This window comes from Dendrobates tinctorius, unplaced genomic scaffold (assembly GCF_039654945.1).
Source record: "Dendrobates tinctorius isolate UK_male_01 unplaced genomic scaffold, ASM3965494v1 ptg000022l, whole genome shotgun sequence".
Taxonomy (NCBI): Eukaryota; Metazoa; Chordata; class Amphibia; order Anura; family Dendrobatidae; genus Dendrobates; species Dendrobates tinctorius.
Genome location: NW_027361690.1, coordinates 97,737,170 through 97,763,808, shown reverse-complemented (window position 1 = coordinate 97,763,808; position 26,639 = coordinate 97,737,170). Strand labels below are relative to the sequence as shown.

The window sequence follows — 26,639 nt, the reverse complement described above, 5'->3', positions numbered from 1 at the left end:
TGGGCCGTCTAGCATGAACTGCGCGCTTGAGATCTTCCCAGAGAGGCTCAATGATATTGATGTTAGGAGACTGAGATGGCCACTCCAGAACCTACACTTTGTTCTGCTGTCGCCAACAACAGGTTAGGGTCCTGGAAAACGAGAAACGCCTTTTCGTGGCTTCCAGGTACACATAAATTGGCCATTTTATGCACTAAGCTTTCTCAATTTTTCATACTTCTAATGCAGTAATGCAATTCATTTTTCATATTTCATGTTTGCATGTTATGGCTTTTTTGTTTGAGTGTATATGAGTTGGTGACTCTAGGTTAAGCACCTGTTCATACTTAGAAGTGACAGTAAGTTTATTAAAATTTGTATTCATTAACCTTCTGACTGAGCACTCCCCCTTTTAGCCGCAGGCGTTTTTAATCACAGCAGGGCCACCACCCCTCGACGAAGATATAGACTTCTGTCTAAGGAGAGGCTTTACATAGACTAAAGTCTTCATCTGTATGGGAACCTAAGTGAGGATTGGCATTAGGTTAAGGTCCTGGAAACCGATAAACGCCTTAACATGGCTTCCAGGTACACATAAATTGGCCATTTTATGTGCTAAGCTTTTTCAATTTTTCATATTTCTAATGCAGTAATGCAATTCATTTTTCATGTGTGCATGCTATGGCGCTACAGAGTGCTTCCTTTTTTGTTTGAGTGCCAATGACAGGTCGACTTGGCCTTGTGGATTGAATCGTTGTCATGTTGGAACGTCCAAGTACGTTCCATGTGCAGCTTCCGGGCTGATGATTGCAAATTTGCCTCCAGTCTTTGCTGATAACGTGCTGCATTCAGCTTTCCCTCAACTTTGACCAAGTTTCCTGTGCCTTTGTAGCTCACACATCCCCAATACATCAGTGATCCACCTCCATGCTTTACAGTAGGATTGATGTTCCTTTCATCAAAGGCCTTGTTGACTTCTCTCCAAATGTAACGTTTATGGTTGTGGCTAAAAAGTTAAATTTTGGCCTCATCACTCCAAATTACCTTGTTCCAGAAGTGCTGATGCTCGTCTCTGTGCTGTTTTGCATATTGTAGGTGAGATACCTTTTGGCAATTGCCCATTAATGGATCTCTTCTGGTGACTCACCCATGCAGCCCATTTTTCTTCACGTGCCTCCTTATTGTGCATCTTGAAACCGCCACACCGCTAATTTTCAGAGAGTCCAGTATTTCAGCTGATGCTAGTTGTGAGTTTTTCTTTGCATCCAGAACAATTTTCCTGGCAGTTATGGATGACATTTTTGTTGGTCAACCTGACTATCATTTTATATTTACAGAATTCTGCCAGGCTATGTAAACTTTTGAGCACAACTGTAAGTAGAAAATATGTCAAACATACATTTACATAATCAAATGTACTAAAAATTAAAAACTGAAGGCCTCCCCCCCCACAAACAACAAAGCTCAATCTACTATCCCATAATCAGCGGGGATTGCAGGGTGTAGGTGCGTGCGCCAACACGAGACACAAGCTTTTATATTTTATTTAAATCAAACGGACATAAACATAAAACCTTTGGTGAGAGGCCGGTATGTGGCTGGCGCTCTCACGTTTGATTATATCTACTATAAAAATGAAACAAAAAGATTTTAAATTTATAATGTTTAACGGCCAGAAGCAAACGGAAGGCCTTTGAAATAATCGCTCGGTCTGGTGGCACCAGCCCCTCTCCATCCACCACCAGTGCCACCTCCTACAGACATACCATTTTCTGAAACCCCTCTGAAGGCTGGGCTTTGACCAATCACATGCAGGACCCACTGGAGGGGAGGAAAGAGAAAAAAAATGTTTCCAACACTAAAATGGATACACGTTTTCTTCTAGAATTAAAGATTTTCTTTCTTAAATCACCCACCCACTCAATCACACAAATTGTTGCAGAAGAAAACAAAAATCTCCTCCGTTGGAAAAAAAAAACCAAAACAAAACAAAAAAAGGGTCAGTGCTCAAGCACACGATTCAACACGCCCAATAAAATGTCGATCCGTTTAGTTCTGGGAGAAATTCAACAGGATAAAGAGTCAGGAGTCTGATCATGGAGATGTAACGAGAAGCCACATCCACAGAGTACATTGCACTCCATCACATCCTCTCTCATTAACAGTTGTGCACAGTATGGAAAAACCTGGAGACAGTTTTTAAAGTTTTTTTTGTGTGTGGTTTTATCCTTGTTTCAATTGTAAGGATTCAGGAAAAAGCTGTAATAAGAAAAGGGGGGAAAAAAAAAGTAGTAATGATGATACAGAAGGAACTGTATTCCTGGATGTAGAGTCAAGATGATATAAGTGGGTTGTCATATCCCACAACAGTCCACACCACAATGCTGGTGACATCCAGAACACAGGTTGAAGATCGCTCTCAAATTTTCTGGATCTTCTCCCCGACCACAACAGGGTTTTCTTTCCTGATCTTTTCAGCTGCATCAGCTTTATAGTCATAGGAGCAACTGTGCACGTCAGAGTAACGATGTGTCCCACAGAATATATTTCCACATCGGCAATCAAAGCCTGAAAAACAAGAATTGCAAAAATTTAGATATACATTTATTTCTTCCCAGAAAAAAAAAAAAAAAAAAAAAAAAAAAACAGTATGGCAACCATTATGTGAATAACAATGAAGGACCAAGACAAAACATGTACACCATACATGATGTATCTATATACTATTCACTGAGGAGCAGTGATGAGCGCAAGTGCTGGTTACTCGAGTTTGTCAAGGGTGCTCGGGTATGCAGACTATTGACGGTGCTCGAGTGACATGTTCTGAGTCCTCGCAGTTGCTAGGGGTTTGCCCGTATTTGACAGGTAATCCCCTCATGTTCTGTGCCTAACAGCAGTGAAACATGAACATCTTACTAGAGCACCCACGATACTCAGTGCATAACCAACACCCTCGAGTAACCAGCAATTGCGCTCATCACTACTGAGGTGTCATCAATACTACACATATACTAGGCTATAACAGGCCTCCTTCAAAGAGTCAGGTATGTCCTCGTAATGCACTATCAAAGTCTGTCCTATATGCATTCACAAAGTTGTTTTCACCATATTAAATGAGTAAAATTGTAAAACCAAGCAACTTTGCAATTTATCTCATTATATTCTTGAGAATGGAGAGGATTTTATTTAATAGTTTACTGTTCATTGTCTAGGTTACCAGCCCCTTCTGCGGTCTATCAGCTATAACGGGTATCCTAGGCAAGGAGCGCAGCTATACGACCTGCAAGAGCTGCTCGGAAGCTGTCAGGATCCAACCAGCATGAGTCAACCTGTGCCCATCCGATGCTACGGTAGAGTGCACACTATGAACTAGCGGTGAGACCATAAGGCTGGGTTCACACGTAGCGGAACTCTCGCGGAAATTACCGCGAGAATTCCAGAATTCCATTCCGCAGGAAAATCGCATTTTAAATTCCCGCGATTTTCCCGCGGAAAAACTAGCATTTTGCAAGGGTAATTAGCTTGCAGAATTGCTAGCGTTTTCCAAGCGATCTGGAACATCGCTTGGAGAACTGATTGTTTGACGAGTGTGACCAACCTGTCATAGTGTTTGACGAGTGTGACCAACTTTTTACTATTGAGGCCGCCTATGCAGCATCAATAGTAAAAGATAGAATGTAAAAAATAATCAAGAAAATATATTGTTATTCTCACCTTCCGATGTCCCGCGCAGCCTTCCCGCCTCTCTCCACGCTCCCGGTCCCAGTAATCCTTTGCGACAATTACCGCGATGACGTCCGTTCTAGCGGGATCTCGACGTCTCAGGGTCATTCGCGATGACGCGAATGAACGCGAGACTTGGCGATCCCACGAGAACAGAAGTCATCGCTCGCAAAGGCTTACTGGGACCGGGAGTGCGGAGAGAGGCGGGACGTCAAAAGGTGAGAACAACAATACTTTTTATTTTAAATTCTATTTTTTACAGGGATATGGTACCCAAAGCCCAGAGGACAGTCTCCTCTCCTCCGGACCGTGGGTACCATCCGCAAATGTTCTGCTTACTTTTCGCATGGTGTGCACAGCCACATGCGGAAACTAAGCAGAACAATGCATTCCTATGGGTGCGGGATCGCCGCGATTCCGCAAAAATAATGAGCATGCTGCGTTTTTTACCGCGAAGCGATTCCACCGCGGTAAAAACCGCAGCATTAGCACAGCATTGCAGAATCCCATAGGAATGCACGGGATGCTTATTTTTTGCATTTTCGCTGCAAAATCGCGCGGTTAAAACCGCCGTGGAAACGCAAAAAAAACACCAGGTGTGAACCCAATATTATGGCCATGAAAGGAAAAGGCAGAAAGTTCTCTTCCACCCTTAAATTGCTGCTTGCTGTTGGAAGTTGTAGCATAAAACGCGATAGTGAGTGCAGGGAGCCCAGATACCACCCTACCCATCATAGTATACCCTATGGCTCTCCCAAGAACTATTTTCCTTCAGGTTTATTAAAGGACATTAACCTTCTCTATAAGCAATTTCTACACAACCACCATAATGGGAATATTAGACCATGTTCACATGGGGGGGGGTTGAAGCCAATCTGCTGCAAAACACTTGGAAAAGCCTTACAATCCATTACTGTGTTAAATCCATTTTGCTATTCACATGAGGAGTTGTTATAAGGGTTTTTTTTTCTCTGAAAAGGTTTTTTAAAAAACACCTGGTGGAAAAATGTGTGTCAATTAAGTGAATCTGCACCAAACTAAAAGACTGGCAAATCAAAAGGCTGCAAAAAAAAAAAAACCTTCCAAAACAGATTGTAAGCTTGTGAGCACAGACCTCACTCCTAATGTCACTGTTTAAATGGTCTTAACTTGCACTGAATTTATTGTCTGTACATGTCCCCGCTTAATTGTAAAGTGCTGCGGAATATTATTATTATTAAACATCTGAAGAAAAAGTTTCAGGAAAAGAAAAACTGCCCAAAAAAATCATCCAATTACTATGAATCAACATTAGCAGGGGGAAACAGAAGAAAAAAAATCTGAGGAGGTTTGGTGCTTCCAATAGTGCTAGGAGTGGGGGTAATATTTAATAGGCCAGGTATGCAAATATTACAGCTTTTTATAGGATTGGGTAGCTGTACCCTGTCCATTTATATTGATCTAACTAAATAACGATGTAATCTGTGCGAAGTCTTCAGGATTTCCGCAGCAACTGATAATACAGTGTGAACAGTTACGCCTCTGACGATACATCAGCTTTCAGCATAAAGCACAGCTATACCATTTCGATACAGAACATTATGGAATTCACATACAGACCTGTAAGTCCAACTTTTTTGCGGCACATGTGGCAACGGTTTGTCTTCTTGACTTTGGCCTTTTGCGGAGATCTTTCTTGTTCTTCAGAAGAGTTCTGTCCGCTATCTGAAGCCGCAGCTACAGAAAATACAAATTGTAATTACGCAAAAAGTCTCCCCATCATATCTATGCCCTGTACAAGGATAAAATCCCACCAAAGCAAATGATCACTTACCATCATCACTGTCTAACGTCTGTTCTGTTTCATTATGTTTTCTCTTCCCCTTTCTTGAGCCTTCTTGCCACACACTGCGCTGAACTCCCCCCTTTTCTATGCTGGAATAACTGAAACCCTTCTCTGAGAGTCTGCAATCTGGAATATCCAATAGCAACACCTTCCATAGCTAGTTTTAAGTAAGTCGCCCCGTTTTCTAGCAAATACTACACCCCAGTTTTCATAGAGTTCACACTTCTGAAAGCCATTTCTCCCCCGACAAGGACTGACACCTCGTATCCACAAGGGACACTTTTCACTATGCTCGAGGTCATTTATCTAAGTGCCATAAGACCTCTGCCCTCTCTCCTATGGTTGGAGGCGCCCACTGCTCCTGTGTTTCGATTACACATCACCACTTAATACATCATATACATATCAGAATTAAAATACTGTATGTGCACTATCAGTCAGACATTGCAGGTTTATCTGGAACAAGAGAAAAACAGTCATGGCCAAAAGTGTTGCAATCTTGAAATTGTTCCAAAAAATGTATTTCTCCCACAAAATTACTGCAATGAAACAGGTTTGGTTATACACATGTTCCAATACGCAAAATGGAAGTAAACAACAAAAAAATAGAAAAAAGTTGAATTGGATATAATTTCACACGTAAACCCCAAATGGGCAGGACAAAATTGTTCGCTCCTTTCCAAAATTGTGCATAAATAACTTTATTTCAATTGTGACGTTTGCTCAAACTCACTTGTAGCAAGTAACAGGTGTGGGCAATATGAAAATCAGACCTGAAACCAGATAAAAAGGGGAGAAGTTGACTCAAATCTTTGCATTGTGTGTCTGTGTCTGCAACACTAAGCATGGAAAACAGAAAGGTGAAGAGAACAGTCTGATGACCGGAGAACCAAACTGTTGATATTTTTCAATTTTCAAGGTTACTACTCCATCTCCAGAGATCTTGATATTCCTTGTCCACAATATAATCAAGAAGTTTATAACCCATGGCACTGTACCTAATCTCCCTCGACATGCAGACTCAAGGTGCATAAGTGTCAGCGCAAACTATCCATTGACATCGAATTAAATGCTATGACAGGAGACCCAGCAGTACCCCACTGCAGACAGATATATAAAAAAAAAAAAGCGAGACTGCAGTTTGTCAAAATATATGTAAGCCAAAATCCTTCCGGAAAGCATGTTATGGGCAGATGAGACCAAGATAAAACACAATTCTACGGTTTACTAAAAATGGAATGAAGCCTACAAAGAAAATAACTCAGTACCTACAGTCAAATATGGTGGAAGAACAAAGATGCTTTGGGAATGTTTTGCTGTCTCTGGCACTGGGTGCCTTGACTGTGTGCAAGGCATCATGAAATCTAAAGATTACCAGAAAATTTTGAGTTGCAGTGTAGTGCCTAGTGCCAGAAAGCTGGGTTTGTGTCCTAGGTCATGGGTATTCCAGCAGAACATTAACACCAAACATACTTCAAAAAGCACCCAGAAATGGATCGAAACAAAGCACTGGAGAGTTATTATGTGGCCAGCAATGAGTTTGGATCTAAATCCTGTTGAACACCTGTGGAGAGATCTTAAAATTTCTGTTGGGAGAAGACGCCCTTCAAATATGAGAGACCTGGAGCCGTTTGTAAAAGAAGAATGCTACAAAATTCCAGATGAGAGATGTAAGAAGCTTATTGATGGTTATAGGAAGAGCTTGGTTGCAGTTATTTATTCCAAATGGTGTACAACCAAATATTAAGTTGAGGCCGGGTGCCAACAATTTTGCCTGGCCCATTTTTTAGAGTTTTGTGTGCAATTTTGCCCAATTTGCCATTTTCTTTTTTTGTGTTGTCCGAACACACACAAAGGAAATAAGCATATGCAATTGCAATAATTTTTCTGGGAATAATTCTTCATTTTCTGGAACAATTTCAAGGGTGCCAACACTTCTGGCCATAACTCTGGCCAAGACAGAGATTTGTGGCAATGTTCGCTTCTCGTCAAAGCACTTTCTTTACAGAATCTAATAGGCTGCCTGCCAGTATGAGGCCAGGTTCACAAGAGTGGATAAAGAAACTCACTCACACTCATCATCTGTGTACAATCCATTTTTTAGAGCAGCAGGTAATCATTTAGTTTCCTATGTCACATAACTGCAATGCATCAGTAAGAATCGAATGCCGTATCAGTTTTTTCCTGCACACCCAAAAATGTAAAATGGGCAAGTCTGACCTGATAAAAGGGAAGAAGCTAATGCATGCTGCAATTTTTTTCCACATGCAGATTGCTCCTAGTGCTGTACCTTTTCTCAGAGCATAAAAACGGTCATGTGAATCTAGCCGAACACTGATAGGCTGAAATAATGCACCACACTACCTAAGTAGGGTCGTGCGTTATCCACGCAACTAAAGGATCGCATGTTCAAGTTCCCTTGTGGGATCAATACTGCATTATATAACAATTTGCATCATCCTTTTTAATATACATACCAAAACGTGGCAGGATATTATTTTGGGCCAGAAAAAAAAAAAAAAAAGCTACACATATACACAAGTACACACATATACAAATATACACACATATACACAAAACAAAGTAATTTAATAAAGAAATGCCCAAAAGCGGACATATCTGGCATCACTACCTCTGTAACTAGGGAAAAAAAAATTATAATAATTTATCCTGCACAATGAATATTGCAAAAAAATTGTATGCCAGCATTGCCATTTTTGTTCAATCAGAAAGTCTTAAATATTCCAAATAGGACCCATTAAAAAAGAAAAAAAAACGAAAAGTAGCTACACAAACTCTGTAAACCTCCCAAAAATTAAGCTAATTGCCTCAAAAAAATGGTGCAAACAAATACGTTGTACACATTTCCATCATTTTTTTCCTCTATTACTATGTATACACACATATCTGTGTATAGAAATTTGTTATTTATCCCAAATGCTGAATGCCGCACAATGACAGGATTACGGTTTCGGTTCAATTTTATTTCCACAAAAATAAAAATAAAATATGGAAAAATGTGATATTTCTTTCACTCATCGTTTTTATCTTTTATTTTAATCTTTCATTAAAAATGTTACCAGTGAAATCAACAGCATGTCCAATCAAAAATAAGACTTCACACGATAGTCTCTATGGGAAAATATAAAGTTGTGGATCTCAAATTATGGCCCAAAGGGGATTTTAGTTTAGTGTTGTCATTATCTTATCAACCTAAAGAACAAAATAGCAAGTCGATCATATTGAATGGTGGATGGTGTTTAAAGTAGCCAGTGTTTGGCTTCTATTTTACTCTCGCGGCTCCTCCGAGTATTCAATCTTGAGTTCTTTTGTTTTAAATGTGCCATCCAGCATAAGGCTTGTGCCAATTGTATGCGGCTCACCAAGGTTCACAGGGTAATAATGCAGATGCATTTCAGAGTAGAACATACCTAGTTCCAATCATGCAGCTGTCGATACAGATTTCCGTAAAAATGGGGCCAATGAAAACTAGTCTTGTCACACAAAGAACAAGCCCTCATGTGGCGCCGCTGTCAAAAATAATTTCTTTTTGTATCACATAAGTCAAAAGTTAAATTATTTTTCTTTAAACAAAGTATTTAAAGGGAATCTGTCACCATTTTGAGGTTTTGGAGTAAATAATATGGGCATGCAGGTTACATTAGTCATACCTGTAGGCCTCCTGGATGTGGCCTTCTTAACTAGGAATCATCCTTAAGGCTGTGTGAACACATTGCAGATTTTGATGCGTTCCCGCAGCGTTTTTCGACACGCGCAATTGCATCAAATCCGCAGTGTAGTTCAGTACCAATGATAGTCAATGGGAATTTGAGAATTGGTGTGCCTATGCTGCAGAAAAATCAGGGCAGATTCGCTGTGGGTTTTTTTCCGCAGCATGTCAATTCTTTGTGCGGAAACGCAGCGTTTCTGCACCCATTGACTATACATTGAGTAAGGTAAATCAAACAAAAAACGCATGACAATCAGCAATAAATCCGCATCAATTCCGCATGAAATCCGCAAGCATTTTGGCCTGCGTTTTCTGCCAAGAGATGCAGATTCTGTGCGGAAAATTCTGCAACGTGTGCACATACCCTTTGCCCGTCAATTTTCCAGGCTATGGGGTGTGCTCTGCCAGGAACATAGACCTACCTCAGGTCTTGATAACACAGATTTTCCCCACCTCTTCATGTCATGTGCATGGCCGGAAAACCTGCCTCTGCGCATTCTGCCTGCTGTCGCTCCTCTGTTCTGTTAAGCCCTTCTGTAGGCACCATCTTCAATTTTGATGTTCGCAGGCGCTGGAGAGTCGCTGTAAGTTCCGATCCCAGTGATCTCTGGAGCACAGTAGGTGAACTTCCCACAGTGCAGAGGAGCGACAGCAGACAGTGCATGGGATGGGATGGCATGGGATATCCAGCCACGCCTATGACATGAAACGGCAGTGCACACCCTGTAGTGTGAAGAGCAAAAAGGTATAAAACATGATTTTTGCTTAACTAGGCCACATCCAGTAGGCATGCAGGTATGACTAATTTCACCTGTATACACTCTGTACGTCCATATTAACGCCAAAACCTCAAAAGGCTGACATATTCCCTTTAATAGAAATTAAAAACTTATGGCTGATGGAATGCAACAATTAAAAAAAAAAACAAGAGAAAAAAAATAAGTGTGTGGACATTAAAGAGAGCCTAATGTAGGGGCAGAGGCCCTATGGTCAGCGATGTGTCACTAACGGGGATGATTGCTGTCATTTTGATAAATCAACAGCAGATCAAAGTGATTTTAACAGTTCTCTGAATGCTGAGCTCTGTATAACCCCACCCACACCACTAATTGGCAGTGTTTGTGTACACTGCATAGGCATAGAGCTGCCAACCAGTGATGGGGGTGGGGGTATACAGAGCTCATGAATATGGAGGACTACATGGCAGCAAGTTTACTAATCTTCTAGTGATAATCTCATGCTGATAAAACAGTAATTTTATTAAAATGATAGCAAGCAGCCCAGTAAGTGATACATCACTGGAATCAGAGTATTGTTCCTTACATTATGCTGCCCTCTGATTAGGTGGTAAAAACCTGGTGACAGATTCCCTTTCAGGCAAAAGAGGATTAAGAGTTGAAACAAATTGTTGTTGAACATCATGTACTGACATATACAAGAACCCCAGCACACACGTGTAAATGAATACAGGACTGACCTTGTGCCTCTGTCAGTTCTGCAGTTCTGTCATCTGAGTTTTCATCTTGCAAAGAGGAGGCCGTCTCTGGTTGTGGAAGAGAGCTGGCAAAGAAAAGCACAAAGAATAAAGCACTCAAAAAACCACATGCCCAACTGGCCACCTACAGATACAGAAATCAGAGATACCATGTACCACATGATCTGTACTATAAAGCCATCACTGGCTGAGGCACCACATTCAGCCTGCCCAGCGTGCACTGATCTGTCTGGTCTCCTGTGCTGCTCTATCAGTATAGCAGAGGCAAATCTGTGGCTATATCCTATTACAGGTAACTAATGAATCACAGAACATGCTCCACATCTTCCCATCTATCCGTCACAGCAATCACAAAGGGGAGCAGTAGAGCCCTCACAGACAAAGTATCAACACAAGGTCCTTACAGGGGTTGTCATGTTTCAAGAATGGAGACGTTTTTAAACGCCATGATTTACTGCTTGTTGCTGTGATTACAATACCACCGTGGTCTATCAGAGACAGCCGGTCTCCTAGGCAAAGGAGTGCTGGATCAAGTCAGCTTCAGTGTCATTTTGCTCCTCTTGATGGTGCAGAGGAAAGGCTGCCTACGTCTGAAGCATGAAAGATCACACATGCTGCTCTGACCTGTCAACCTAAAAACTAAGGCCATGTGCACACTTTGCGGATTCTGCTGCGGATCCGCAGTGTTTTTGGCTCTGCGGAACCGCAGCAGATTTAGCTGCGCTGTACAGTACCATTGTTTTCAACTGAAAAACGCTGTGCACATGCTGCGGATTTGCTGCGGGTTCAAATCCGCAGCATGTTAATTCTTTGTGCAGAATCCACAGTGGTTTCACACCTTCTCCACTGTAGAGGTGTGAAACCGCAGGCTAATCCGCGCGGAAAAATCCATCCACAGGACATAAAACTACGTGTGCACATATCCTAACAGACAGGTAGTTGCTAAATATCTGCCTGCTGTACCCTGCACTAACAAAGAAGTCACTGAGTGCTCCTGCTGGCGATTCACCTTCACAATGTCAATAGAGCAGCCATTCCTCTTCTAGTCTGCTCTCTCAACATCATGCAGATTACCAGCCAGTCCCCACAGTTAGGGTACCGTTACACCTAGCGACTCACCAGCGATCCCGACCAGCGATATGACGCGGTCAGGATCGCTGGTGAATCGCTGGGTGGTCGCTAGTGAGCTGCCACTCAGGCAGATCTCACCAGCGACAACTCTGGGGACGGGGATCGCTACTTACCTGTCAGACGAGGCGATCCTGCGTCCTCCCGCCCGGCTCCACGCGTCGCTCGTCGTCACAGCAGGAAGCGCCGCAGGAAGTGGACGACGAGAAATGATCCAGGAGCTTCTCGCGCGATCAGCGATAACCAGCGGGGGAGCCGGTCGGAGGTAAGTATCACATGCAGCGATATCGCTAGCAATATCGCTGTAACGTCACAAAATCGGTGACTTTACAGCGATATTGCTAGCGATATCGCAGTGTGTAACGGGGGCTTTAGGTAGTGGGCAGCCAGCTATCAATCAGCATGACATAGGCAGTCATGCCCCATTAACAGAGCAGAGAAGAAGCTGCTGCGCCCTGTTGATGCAACGTCTGCGGAAGCTGCTGAATCGCCGGCTAGAGCAGTCTGTAATCACTCTGTGCTGGCAAAAATCAGTGACACGCACAACAGGCAGGTAATCACAAACTACCTGTAAGTTCTTAGACCTATAGTAAAAGAAAAAAAAATAGCTCCTGTATCCCCTTTAAACATTCTGAAGACCACTGGGGTGTGAGGTCCTAAGAGCGCACCAATCTCTCAAAACACTGGTGAAGTGCTCAGCTCCTATAGGAGTGCATGCACACAGCAGTGAATGTTCTCATGGACTGCTGTGTGCACAAGCTCATGCACAAACTGAAGTGTTTGCTAATCCAAAACAGAACAAGGGAGCGCAAGCCAAAGTAAAATACAAAAATATTTATTCACAAATAATTCTAAAATAGATCAGATAAAAATGGAGACACAATTACAAAGAAACTGCAAACTGCCCACCAGAGACATATACCGGTTCCTAGGAAGCCACAAACAAATCAAAAAGGAGCACTCAAAAGCCTATTCCAATATAGGATGTCATAATCCAGTATGAGGGAAAAAAAAAAAAAAAAAAAAAAAAATTATATATATATATATATATATATATATATATATCTATATCTCCAACAATGTAGACCAGCTCACTCCTGTGAGCCACCTGGAACCTCAGCTAACCTGGTTAACTCCGTTACAAATGTGAACAACGGCAAAGCAAGGTCCAGCAATAACGTGAGCAATCCAGGATGCTGTTAAAAATTTTTTCTTTCTTTTTATTCATAAATCCATTAAAATACAATGGTCCAAGCAGTTCAAAACAGCAATAACGCAGGAAAGTAGTGCAGATAGGACTAAGCGTTTCAGTGGTAAAACCCGCCTTCTTCACAGTCCAGAATGCTCACGTTATTGCTGGACCTTGCTTTGCCGTTGTATATATATATATATATATATATATATATATATATATATATATATATATATATATATATATATATATATATATATATATATTTAGCAATGGGGCAATAAAGTCCATTTCTTTATTTTTTCGGTGCTGCTTTTCTTTTTTACTCTATCATAAGAAGCCATAAGTTTGCTGGCTGGAAAAGCTTTGCACACTATTAACCCCTTACCGACATTGGACGTACTATTACGCTGATGTTGGTATCGCCCGCTTTGATGTGGACTCCGGCGGTGAGCCCACATCTTTCCCGGGACATGTCAGCTGTTTTGAACAGCTGACATGTGCCTGCAATAGCCGCGGGTGGAATCGCGATCTACCCACAGCTATTAACTAGTTAAATGCCACTGTAAAACGCTGACAGCGGCATTTAACAAGCGCTTCTGGCCATCAGGCCGCAAATACGCTCACCGGTAACTTGCGTATGGTTGTCAGTAACGAATTGCTATAAGCGCCACCCAGTGGTTGGCACTCATAGCAAGTCAGTAATTCAGCTACATAGAGGCGATCTGCCGCCGGAAAGATGGCCGCCGGTCCGGGGACAGCGCATGCGCGGGTTCAGATCTCGTCCCGAGATCTCGGGGGACGAGATCTTGTTGCCGAGATTTGAATCTCGTCCCCCCGAGATCTCGGGACGAGATCTGATCCCGCGCATGCGCCGTCCCCGGACCGGCGGCCGTCTTTCCGGCGTCCATGTTCCCGGAGGCCACCGCAACATGGCGGCGGCCAGCAAGGGGTGTGCGGGGGCCTCCGGGCTGCGAGGAAATGCCGTCGGATCCGCCGCCCCCGCACCGGAGCACAGCCCGCGGCCACCCTCACCCCGCAGAGCCCACCTGCCCCAGCACAGCTGCCCCTGCCCCAGCACAGCTGTCAGGGAGAGCGTTCCAGGTAGCTGGTGAGACAAGCAGGACCAGCTACCTACAAATCCACCCAGGGGTGTGTCTAGAACGCCATAGTAAAGAATGTATGAATGCTTGTAGGACCTACCTGTGATGAGGTCATAGCCATGTGACCCGGTGGGCGTGGCTACGCACCATATAAGGTGGCCAGGGTAGGTCACATGAGTGAATGCAGGGACCCGATTGGTCCATATGGAAGGTCTCGTGTAGCACGTGTGGACATGGTGTATAATGGCTGCAAGTGCCTGAGGGTTCCCAGGGAGAGGAAATGAACTTCAGCATGGAGAAGCAGCCATGAGGTAACCCTGACAGGGGCTATAACTGTGAGGCTTGAGTGCCTGTGTGCTGGACATTGCACAACCTGTATGACTATAGGATAAACAGAGTGAAGCTCTGTCATGGATGCTATGCTGTTTATATGAACTTTCTATTGCTGTGGGTTTATGATGCCTGAATAAACCGCATAAACTGATATTGTTTTATGAAAAACCAGTGCCGGATCTGATTTGGCTGCCAAGAGAGTGTCCCCAACCTTGAATGATAGCGCTACCAAATAAATATTATATATATACATACACACACACACATTTTTTTGTGGCTTACTAGGAACCGGTATATGTCTCTGGTAGGCAGTTTTTTTGTAATTGTGTCTCTATTTTTAACTTATCTATTTTAGAATTATTTGTGAAGATTTTTGTATTTAACTTTGGCTTACGCTTTCTTGTACTGTTTTGGATTGGTACATATTTGGGAAGTGTCATAAATTAAGCCATCATTTATTATTTTGAAGTGTTTACTACTCCAAGTGTTTTAAGCAATAGATGGGGGTCTCAGAAACCCACCAATCTTCAGGATGTATAAACTTCCTACAAAAAAGACAAATAAATCTGTTTTAAAGAGTCCCATACATATCTATCCATCTATCTATAAAAGCACAATTATACAAACACACACACATATATATTTCTGTAGACACTATATGAACGCAAAATTCTACCTCTTAACAATATTCAGCTGAAATTAAAATACAGCTGATTAACTCTACAGGCTCTTTTGCATTTGTATGGATGAAGTTACTTCATGCTGTGTTCTCTATCCACATACAAAGTTAGCTTCTATTTAGATATGAAGTAATCTCACCATACTGTTCCGTTGTCAGACTTAAAGCGCACCCATCGCTTTATTTTGTTGTGTAAATAAGTTATTTAGAAACAAAAAAAAAAGAAAAAAAAACTTATAATGAGGAAAGTGACATCTTTCTCACCTTCCAGCAGTCTGCAGTTTGTCTTTCCCTGCCTTCAGGCTCTCTGCAAATGTTCAGAAACCTCCTCAGTCACCAAAAAATCCCATCTAAAGTAATAGAGTAAATAGAAGACTGGGAGAAGGGGACGCAGCTGCAGAACCTCTTCCACTGTGTGTGGGGAACTGCAAGCTTTGGCTCAGAGAAAACACCATGGCTGTAACATTGCACTGGGAAGAGCTTGTACAGGTGCAATGTAGACAGAAAATATGCATTTACAAGAACCAGCAGACAGATGGAAATATGCAGATTATATACATCATTTCTGACTGCACTACTCAAACACACATCTACTGCTGCCTAATATTAATATAACGATAGGTGCGCTTTAATTCATGGGTCTAGATACCATCCTTTCTGTTCTCTTGCAGTGCTCTTCTCTTTCGATTCAGCCACCTGCACCAGTCTATGTGCACCTTTACATGAAGCAGGAGGAAACCCAGGGGAGTGCAGTCCCCTCACCAAAATACAGGAATTCCAACAACATAGTATGTGGGGGATAGGACCATGTGCTTAACTATGACCTGGTCACAAGGTAGAATCATACATTACATGTAAAGTTTCATACCTGTCTGGTGTCTGTGGATCCACAGATTCTGTAGGTTCTTCACCCTTTGAATTGACTACATGCTGTGATGTGGAAGCCTCCACCCCACTTCCGACTGACACCACTGAATACGAAACAAACAAAAACATACCTATATCATGGAGAGTCTCAGATACTATACAGGTAGATATACAAGGAGGTCACACACTGCTACCTGGAGGACTAGTTCTCCCATTGCTGCTGCTGCTGTTCTGTCTCTGTAGATACTCTTTGTAGCAGACGGAGCAAAGTCCATTGGTTCGTGGATTACCGTAGAAGCCACAACCATTAGAACAAAGTAGAGGAGCCTGTTTATGGTTGGTCTCTTGCGCCATGTTCATCCACCATACAGCTGAAAGTAAAGTGAACAGAAGCTTCTATTAGTGGACAGATTTGGGAGAGACTTATGTCCATGACTGCACATGCCACCTGATATGCGTGGCAAGCAAATCAATATTTGGACTGACCAACATTTGTCTTCAAAGAAACATTCTTATTTTGCAGCTTTTTCCCCCACAGTCCTGTGTACATATTACATACACACATCTATAGAACAATTCACTTCTGGGCCAATACTCAGCCCTGACTGCCCTCACAGAAGCTTACACACTTGTCACAAGCCAGGTCAGCACTTGGGAGGCAGCTCGGAGTAAACAGACCGACTAGTCTATTACTGTGTTACACTGACCTTAATTACAGGGAAGACGTTAGCTGATTCATGAAGGTCTAACCACGGGCAGCATGAATCACAGACCGGCTCTCTTACTGCCGACATGCAAGTTTTAGGCCGGCTTCACACTTGCGGATGGCAGAGCTGTGGACTTCCTCCGTGAAGCTCCGCCCACTGCCGCGCCTCCTCCATTCAGCTCCGCCTACGTACCTCTCTAACATTGGGTACGCAGGCCATGCGGATGTATGCAGATGCCTCCGCGTGTGTCGTTTTGACAATGCGGCGACCTGCGTCTAACGCAACATGTTGCAATTTGAAACCTGAAAGATCTGGAGAACATCTGTATGAAGGATTGGCCCAAAATCCCTGCTACAATGGTGCAAACCTGGTCAAGAACTACATGAAACATCAGACCTCTAATTGCAAAGGTTTCTGTAACATATTAAAGGGAACCTGTCACCAGAAATAATGCGGTTAATCTGCAGGCTACCAGCGTTATGATGTTGTTCGATGACAACACAGCTGAATGGAGCGGGGAGAAAATGATCTTTATTCTCCCCTCCAGCATTCGGTATTCAGTCTTCGGGGCATGGCTCGAAGAATACAGAGCGGTAGCTGTAGCCACGGCCCCGACCTTGACTGACAGCAGGTTGCAATGTAGAGCGAGCGTCAGTCAGGGTCGAGGGCACAGTTACAGCGGCCGCGCTGTATGCACTGAGCGGTGACTGAATCGGCGCTTCCCCGCCCCTATGGCTGAATACAGAATGCTGGTGGGGAGAAGAACGATCATTTACTCACTGCTGCCATCATCTGCGTGCAGCATCACAGTGCTGTTAACCTGCAGGCTAATGTGTCATTTCTGGCGACAGGTTCCCTTTAAGTTCTGTTTCTATTTTATCAAATACTTATTTCATGCAATAAAATGCAAATTAATTATGCAAAAATAATAATGTGATATTCTGGATTTTTGTTAAGATTCCGTCTCACAGTTGAAGTGTACCTACGATAAAAATTACCGCCCTCTCCATTCTTTGTAGGTGGGAAGATGTGGAAAATCAGCAGTGTATCCAATACTTCTATTCCCCACTGTATATAAACACACACAGAATCTGCTAATAACACAAATGGTAAAGGACAAGGCAGACGTCAATGTATTAAGCGGTTTGGGCACCATAGTAGTACTGGACTTCCAGGGTGACATAGCTGCCTACTGGAGGCCCCAGAGCAGTGTCCATCCCTCTGCAGGGCAGATTTTTGTGGGAAGGCTTGTACATGGACATGCCTTCACCAGAGTTGGACAATCCCTCAGTCACGCTACAATATACCAATGAGGGGAAAAGCCCTGACAACTGGGAACAATTGCCAGCTCTGTGCACGCTTCCTGACAGCTGTCAACGGTATAACACAGCACATTGTCTGCCGGGACCCAGCGTTACGAGGCCGAGGTATCACAGGCAGCTGCTGTGCGGTGGGGTCGCAGAGCTGACTATATGTGCTGCGGGGTCACACAGATGACTACATGTGCTGCAGTGCTCGGACGACATGCTGAAGTCCCAGGGCAGCCTTAACTTCTAGGGTTCACTTTTATCATGGTCACACAGGTTACTATTATATCTGGTCAAATCAGAAACTTCCAGATAATCGTCCTTACAGTACAGTACAAAATATGCTGTGGAGCAAATACCAGCTGACAGTCACTCCTGGTATGTTAGTCATTACCATTATTTAGTTTACCACACTCCCAAAAATATTGAAGTCATAAGTCATGGAGTATTATAGTAATTACACATGACACCTACATTATTAAAATATTTTCATTGATTGCTATGGCCCATCAGTGCCCTCACCCCAGGGTCGGCCACATGACGGCTTGCAGTAATTCGGCATCATTTATTTCTCATAGGAGAAAATATCAGCTAATTGCCAGGAATGGGGGCATCCTTGGCATGCCAGAGAAAATACATAAGCATCTGGGCCATATTATGGAAATGGCATTTCTCAAACCTCTATTTAATATATCCTCATGATTGGTGGCAATGTGTGCTGGCTCAGACCCCACTGATCAAAATGTATCCCATCTCCTTTGTCTGCGTGGCACGGAGGGTCACACAACACACACTAGATCTTCCATCATTGTCCACAGACCAACAGCTGAGCATTGTATACAAGGCAATGTGTGCATGCGAGACCACTAGTGATGAGCGAGTATACTTGTTGCTCGGGTGTCCGCCGAGTATTTTGACGTGCTCGGAGATTTAGTTTTTGTAGAAGTAGCTGCATGGTTTGTGGCTGCTAGACAGCCTGAATACATGTGGGAATTCCCTAACAAGCAGGCATTCCACACATGTATTCAAGCTGTCCAGCAGCCGCAAGTCATGCAGCTGAGACGACGAAAACTAAATCTCCGAGCACACCAAAATAACTCGGAGGACACCCGAGCAATGAGTATACTCGCTCATCACTGGAGACCACCGCTCTGTTCCTGTGAAACAAGGGATGCCCATTACCAGACATTAGTCACCAAACCTAAGGATGGGCAATAAATATTGTCCCTAGGCCAACCAGAACCAAAGTGACGTACAGCAGCCATAGAAGCTTCAGGACCCTACTGCACTTTGGGGTGACTCTAGCTTCTCACAGAGGCACAAGTTCTTTCTATAAAATATAGTCAAGCACTGACTGTAGGGGAGAATACAGCGCTATATGGCAAACACTACCCTAAACAAGGACTACGGCCCAATAAAGAGTAGAAAAAACACCTTTTTAAAACTGTTCAACAGCTAAGCTGTCACTTTTCCCTTAGGTCTTAATCCACACAAACAATTGTAAGAGGACGCAGGCGACATGTAAGCTGTGAGCCGCACATCCGGCAATAATGACAGTTTCCATGGACACAGCAGCATCATAGGGATTACAATGCAAAACAATGGGAGCTGAAAAAAAGACACATGGGAAGCAACTTTGTGGGAAGGGGTCTCAGATAAAGCATATGTATGCAGGAAAGACAGGTCCTGAAACAATATCTACAGCTATAAACTCACCTTTATATCAGGATCACATGTAACAGAACCAACAAATCCATTATAATTACATGTACGTTCTGCACTGAACAACACAGAAATCCCCCCCGATCCGATAGTCAACACCGCTCCTACTCCCAAATGGCGAGCCAAATCATCAGATGGTCCCAGAAAGGAGCTGACACAGCATTAACTTCTGATGTTTCCAAGACTAAGCAATGGCCACACTTACTAAGTCCCACACACTTCCTACTAATACCTAGTTTACTTGAAATATGTAACCCCTTCTATCCCAGCTACTTTCCATCCATATCTTCCCAAAGCCAGAATGTTCAGCCATGCGACAGCTTGTTTCTTTTGTATTTTGTTATGCCTTCAATTTAAGAGGGGCATTGGCTTTTTTTCATTTCATTTTTACACAATTATGGTAATGTTAAAATTATTTTATATATATATATATATATATATATATATATATATATATATATATATATATTTATTAAGAAAAAAAAATAACAATTCTTCCATTAATTGCTACGGTATTAACAATGCCAGACGAATAAGGTAGTAATTTGATACTTTTAAAAATACTTCACATTGCAGGGGAGGTGACAACGGGAGTCTCTAATCATCTTTAAAGATACCAGGGTGGCTATTATGGTGGGGTTAAAGGGCTTTTCCAGGCCAGGCAGTGACCGTATCATGATGGAACAGTGAGAAGCAGAAGACAAGATGTCGGCACTTGCCTGAAAACTGCACTAGTGAAGTCAAGTGACATCCACTCCAAATGGCAAGCTGAGCCCTAACACGGCATAATACACCATTAGGATTCAGTCTAACAAAATAGACTGGAAAAAGCCTTTATATGGTCAGGATTGGCCTCTAAGCATACCTGCACCGAGGGGTTTTGTGTTGTCTTAGCAAAAACTGCAAATAAAAAAAAGACAGTGCGCACATGCCCCAATACTGGGAACAAAATAAAAGCGTATTACTGACTCATATAGTCAAAGGGGAGAATTTGTGGAAGCACATGTAGGATCACTATTACATAGTTAGGCTGCGTCACAGTACTCGACCTATAAATCACAACAAATGTGGCGCGCGCGGGGGCAGGTTGGCGCGCACACACCTGATAAAGCTTTTTTCCTACCTCTTTACACCACACTCCACATCCATCCGCTTGTGATAACGTTCCCCGTCCCTGCCCAGAGCTGTGGGAGGCACCGACTACTTACTACCTTTGTACATACAATGACCCCATCACTGCTGGATCTCCGTCTGCTTTATATGAAACAGTAACCTGAAGGATTTTTTTTATTTTACTAAAAATAAAAGCTCCGCCCCTCCCGGTTAATATTAGCAGCTCCGTCCTAGTGATGTCATGTACCTGCCTTGTCCTTGGCACTGCCCGCTCATCTCCAGGACACACTGTCCCGGCACACCGTGCACCACCCCAGGGCAGGATTTCATCACCGGGCACAGGGAGTGACTGCTTCTATGGTCTGAGCCCACGTCAGATGAGGAAAGCCCCAGTAAGCTCACTATGGCTGGAGCAGCACACCGGAGGCCGGGCTCTTGTGGGACTTGTAGTCCCCCGTCAGAATGATACGGCCGGGTGGGGCATGCACTCACCTCACGCGCAGGCCGGGGTCCGAGGATCGGAGGGGGGACCCCTGGGCAGACAGTCCCGGTGAGCGCTCGATCAATGTGACCGGAGGAGAAGTCGCTGGAGGCCTACAGCGATGGGTCGCGTCCCAGAATTCCTGCCCGTGTGTCTCCAGCCGCCGGCGCCGGTGGTTTGTCGCCTCTTGGACTCCCGTTACGTAAGGCGGACAGGACTGGGTTACGGGGAGAAGCGCTACCGGTGTCAGTCACTTCCTTCTTCCACACTTCCGGTTTTCGCTTCCATTTCCGGTGCTGGTAGTCGTTCTGCTCCGCCTCCGGCTTGGTGTTCCCGTTAGTGATTGGCCTAGAGTGTGTGACGTTCTGTGACTGCGTGACGTCATCAAGATAGAACGTCGTGTGTTGTGCGGCAGTGATCTGGGAGGGGGTCTATCAGCTGCTTGTGATGCTGCCGCTCCCAGCATGCCTTGACAGACGATGGCATGCCGGGAAGTGTAGTTTTTCACAACAGCTGGAGGTTACAGACTCTGTTTTCTATCGCGTCAGCCCTGAGCTCCTAGGGTCACTGCCCTCTCAGCCGTGGGAGGAGCCGGGTGACCAGGACTGAAACGTAGTGTTTTTCTCTTTTTTTTCTTCTCATTCATGCCAAGATGGCGTCGGTACAAGCCGCAAAGCGGGCGCTCAGAGCTCAGTTGAAGCAGAAGCTAGCAGCCCTAAGCGAGCTAGAGAAGCTTGAACAGTCCCAGGCGGTAGCTCGGAAGGTGTGTGACCACAGCCCAGCACTGTGTATTCTTGGGGTAACACGTCTCTTGTGCAGCCCGTAAGAGAGGAAAAGTGTTTATCAATAAAGTTTATTGAACAAAAAAAAGTTGCTCGTAGCAGCCAATCAGATTACAGCTCATATTTCTCATGCTCTTGGAGCATGTGAGCTGTAACCTGATTGGTTGATGTGGGCAACTTCTCCGCTATTACCGTTAGCAGGCTCGGATAAGGTTTAGGCCTCGTGAATGTGCACGTAGCCAGGACAGGTGTGGGGTGCTGGAAGGCAACATGTTTGTGACGGTAGTGAAGCACAGTGCATTAGGATGCTTCCATACTGTGGTCTAGGTACCTGTTTGGTGGTTCCATCGGTTACGGCCGAACCCTCCGCAGAACGGGATTGGGGCGTATTCAATGACTGGGCCATATACTACAATAGTGCCGAATTGACCTTCATTATAACTTTTGCCATGTTTGGCTTTTGTCTCCCTTCATCTTTGCTGAGTTCTGTGGCCATAAATCAGCTGGAAGGAGGAGCTCAGAAGAAGACAGATAAAGGCGTTACAAGCTCGGCCATCGGGCCATCACAACAAGGCCACTGATGGATTTTCTGTTAATGGGTTAGTTTCAGATTTGGGATAACTTCCTGATCACTGCAGGTCCAACCAGTCCCAAGAGCCTCTGAAGAACCCTATGTGAGTGGAGCCGTGGTAGATCGTGCGCACTGCTGCTCCATCTACTCTTATAAAGGTATGTGCACACGGGGCGTATTCTGCTTTGGAATTTTCTGCGCAGATTACACTGAATCTGCAGGTCAAATGACCTGCATATATCCTGCGTATTTAGTGCTTTTTTGTGCGGTTTCACTGCATGTTTTGTGCAGTTTTCCCCTGCGGTTTTCCACCTGCGGATTTCAAGAATGGAGCAGGTGTAAAACTGCACCAAAAGCTCACAAAAGAAGTGACATGCTGCTTTTTTCATTCTACACCAAATCCGCGCAGAAAAAAAAGCAGCATGTGCACAGTAGATTTTGTTTCACATAGGCTACAATGGTGCTGTACATCACATGCAGTTCTGCTGTGTATGTGCAGCAGAAACGCACCGTGTGCATATAGCCTTAGAGTGCGTGCAGGAGTATCAGGATGGGGGCAGTGGCTGTGGTGATGATTGCAGCTTCAACCCCCTATTGACAACTCATTCGAGTATCCCAGCATGCACTGGAGGTTCTCATATGAATTGGCATCAAAGAGGAAGATGGTAAAAAAAAAAAAACGTAGTGAAGGGATGATAGGTGCTCTTTAATTAAAGGATATTCCCATCTGCAAGATCCTATCCCAATATGTAGTAGGTGTAATAACTATTAGTAAATGCCTCCAATTAGAAATGTAGTATAATTTTTCTGATTCGCTGTCTCTTTCCTCATGTGCAGGCATTGCAGGACCTTCGGTATGACCAGTGATATAGTGACAGCTAGTTGTCGGAACAATGGACACCTAAGGTCCTGCAATGCCTGCACATGAGGAAAGAGACAGCGAATCAGAAAAACTAGAATATATTTCTAATTGGCGGTATTTGCTAATATTGTTATTATTACACCAACTACATATTGGAATAGGATGTTGGACATGGGAATACCGCTTTAAAGTATATTAGAAAAGAGATAAGATTATGATCATTTTTAATAAACATTTAGGATTAAAATAATTTTTTGTTTTGGACCCCCCCCCCCCTCTAATGTCAGATCAATCTTTTAATAAGATGAGTTCCACTTGCTGCAGCTAGAAAATTGATCTTCATAAGGGAGTGACTGTCCAACATTTTAAATGGGGTGTCCATGATCGCAGCCATTTATTTTCTTGTGAGACAAAGCAACTTTTTATTTTGTGCCTATGTCTGATAATCGGGTTTATGCTTCCATGGTAAAGGCCTGCAACCATAACTTGGGTAGTCCGATCTTGCAGTTTTATTGCCAAACGTGTTGTACTTTTTGTTATTTTACTTCTGCTAGGTAAGTATGAAGTGAGGGACAGACAGATGGCATTGAGACTGTTCTGTACCAAAAAAAAGTCTGAAACATTCTGTATCGAATAATAAAATCATTACGCTTATCAATATACTCTATTGTAAAAAATATGCCATGATGTCCATGTTTCTGCTCCCCCTCCTGGTTCCTACATTTCCTAGTTATATACAATCACTGAGATGAGGATAGCCCTTTATGCCAGAGAGGAATGCTCAGAGATTTCAGCTCTGAAGCTACCTGATGCCCACATAAAATATACTATATGTTCCATATTATTTATTTTGTATTTAGAGCAAAATAATGGTATGGAGATTGAAATACAGTCATAGTTCTTATCCTCTACATTTTGTGAGATGCAAGATTTCTCATAATGAAATATTCTTGCAGCTTCTCTCTCACCACCGTTACCAGACAGCTCAGCGCGTTGCCGTATTTCTGAATATGGCTGATGAGGTTCAGACTGGAGACATCATACGAGATATATTCCATCAAGGCAAACTGTGTTTTATTCCACGCTACCAGCCTCGCAGTACACACATGGATATGGTGAGGCTCAGCTCAATGGAGGAAATCAACCTGTTGCCAGTAACCACATGGAATATACGGCAGCCCGGACAGGAAGACTACAGAGAGGAGGCATTGGCCACTGGTGAGAAAGCCTCTGTAAAGTTTTATTTTGTCACTCTGCCAAAATCATATTTATTTTGCAGGAATCCAGTCTTCCGTAACTGAATCAAAACAGGAATGAGACCCTAATGGAGAAATGTTTTTTAATATTTTTAACAGCTGGTATGTGCGACCTTTGTGAAGAAAATGGGGAAATGGATTCATGTAAATGGGAGTTCCCATCTCATCCACAGAGATGATGGTGAAAGCTCCCAATCATGAGAAGGCTGGCCACAGCAACACATTATCTTCCATCGCCTACACATTTTTTGCCTGTCTACAGGATAGAGGATAAATGTTTGATCAATGGGGGGGTTTCCTCACAATCACTCAAATATGTGTTTCCCGTTCACCTGTTCTTCTCACCTGCACAAGAAGGAAGTTTGGGGGTCTGATCGGTGGGATTCCTAGTGATCCTGAGATGCTGTACCCATCTGAATGGAGCATGCGCAGCTCCATTCATTGTCTATGGGACTGCCAAGTACTGTACTAGTATGTGGTGCAAAAATCACATACCATTAGTTTAAATCGATGTTCTTCAATCCATGTCACTCCACCTGTGACAAAACTACAGTTCCCTTCTCTGAGTTGTAGTTTTACAACAGCTGGAATGTCACTAGTGTGAAAGATTACATTACTACAATGCATCTTTACTTTAAGACTGGACTTTTTTTTACAAGGGAGAAATCATTTTTTTACTCTAGGTTTGTTAATTGTATCCTTCATTATTTAGTTAATTTTTAGACCCCCTAATATACAGTTTGAAGCCTGATCCAAATTTTAGATGTTTCCCTTGTGTGAGTGTCTCTACCGGTAATATAGGCTGGATGCGAGATCTGTGTGTATCCAGGCTGTAGCTGGTGTATCACAGCTTCTATCCTGTCATTTCCACTTCATGTACTTTCCTACTTTTGTCCAGACTGTCTTCTCTGCCCTCCTGGAAATTCCTTTCCCCCTGTCCATGCGGCATAGATCTGTGTTTAAACCAGTCCCCTCCCTGTCTGCTATCTCTAACACTCCAGCACAGCCAAGTTCACCCTTGGCAAACTGTCTCATTCCACTCATTGGGAGAGACTAATGGCAAGAAACACTTGATAACAGCCAAAGTTACAGTATTAATCATTTTAAAATGTGCAGCACCTGTTTACATGCAACCAAATTATTACAGGCGGATTGGATCTTGTGCTTGTACCAGGACTCGGCTTTGACTTGGAAGGTCACCGCTTGGGGAGGGGTAAAGGATATTATGACACTTTCTTAGAGCGCTACAACCGTCAACTTTCGGACAAACCACATACGATCGCTTTGGCGTTTCAAGAACAGATTTGCGAATCCATCCCGGTAACAGAATATGATTTTGCAATAGATGAAGTCCTCTCTGCTGGAGACCTGGAGATGCTCAAGAACTGACTGTCCAATGTTCTCTGCCTCAAGATGAGAATGTTCCCATCATGACAGCGTCTTATACTTAAATATTCCTTCATCTTTGCGTGAAGATTGTTCAGTTTCATTTGCTAAGAGATTAAAGCGATGTTTCATATTCTAAAAATCCTCATTGGTCTCCTCATTCCTAGTATGTGGATAGGGTTGTGAATGCTTTATTCCTCCATGAATGGCTCAAAATGTGATGTTATTTGTATAAGTGGTTATTCAGGACTAACATATTGATGACTTCTCCAAGGAATACATCATCAATAGGTCGGTGGGGGTCCAAAACCTCGCGCCCCAGCGGTCAGCTGTTATCTGCTCTGGCAGTGATTGAATGTAAATTTTGTACAAAGCTAAAAGAGCAAAGTCCCATCATG

General features: G+C 43.4%; 2 protein-coding genes across 6 annotated transcripts; one reads left to right on the top strand and one right to left on the bottom strand.

Annotated features, from left to right (window-relative positions):
- Positions 1-1,507: 1,507 nt before the first annotated feature.
- ZFAND6 (zinc finger AN1-type containing 6) lies at positions 1,508-21,644 on the bottom strand. 3 transcript variants are annotated; one of them, XM_073569011.1, is made up of 7 exons: positions 21,396-21,644; positions 16,249-16,425; positions 16,056-16,158; positions 10,735-10,817; positions 5,516-5,653; positions 5,302-5,418; positions 1,508-2,547 (listed from the first exon to the last, which is right to left on the bottom strand). In XM_073569011.1, the coding sequence occupies exons 2-7, from the start codon at positions 16,412-16,414 to the stop codon at positions 2,399-2,401; spliced, it is 756 nt and encodes a 251-aa protein (XP_073425112.1). In that variant the 5' UTR covers positions 16,415-16,425; positions 21,396-21,644; the 3' UTR covers positions 1,508-2,398. The 3 variants fall into 3 exon arrangements, with proteins under 3 accessions (XP_073425112.1, XP_073425114.1, XP_073425115.1); XM_073569013.1 differs by lacking the exon at positions 21,396-21,644 and adding an exon at positions 20,914-21,060; XM_073569014.1 differs by lacking the exon at positions 5,516-5,653 and having other exon boundaries at positions 21,396-21,639.
- Positions 21,645-21,829: 185 nt separating this feature from the next.
- On the top strand, positions 21,830-26,385 carry MTHFS (methenyltetrahydrofolate synthetase). Of its 3 annotated transcripts, XM_073569016.1 has the most exons (4): positions 22,022-22,147; positions 22,771-22,895; positions 24,556-24,817; positions 26,003-26,385. In XM_073569016.1, exons 3-4 carry the CDS (start codon positions 24,610-24,612, stop codon positions 26,242-26,244), a joined length of 450 nt encoding a protein of 149 aa, XP_073425117.1. In that variant the 5' UTR covers positions 22,022-22,147; positions 22,771-22,895; positions 24,556-24,609; the 3' UTR covers positions 26,245-26,385. The 3 variants fall into 3 exon arrangements, with proteins under 3 accessions (XP_073425116.1, XP_073425117.1, XP_073425118.1); XM_073569015.1 differs by lacking the exon at positions 22,771-22,895 and having other exon boundaries at positions 21,830-22,147; XM_073569017.1 differs by lacking the exons at positions 22,022-22,147; positions 22,771-22,895 and adding an exon at positions 22,160-22,765.
- The last annotated feature ends 254 nt before the right edge of the window (positions 26,386-26,639 follow it).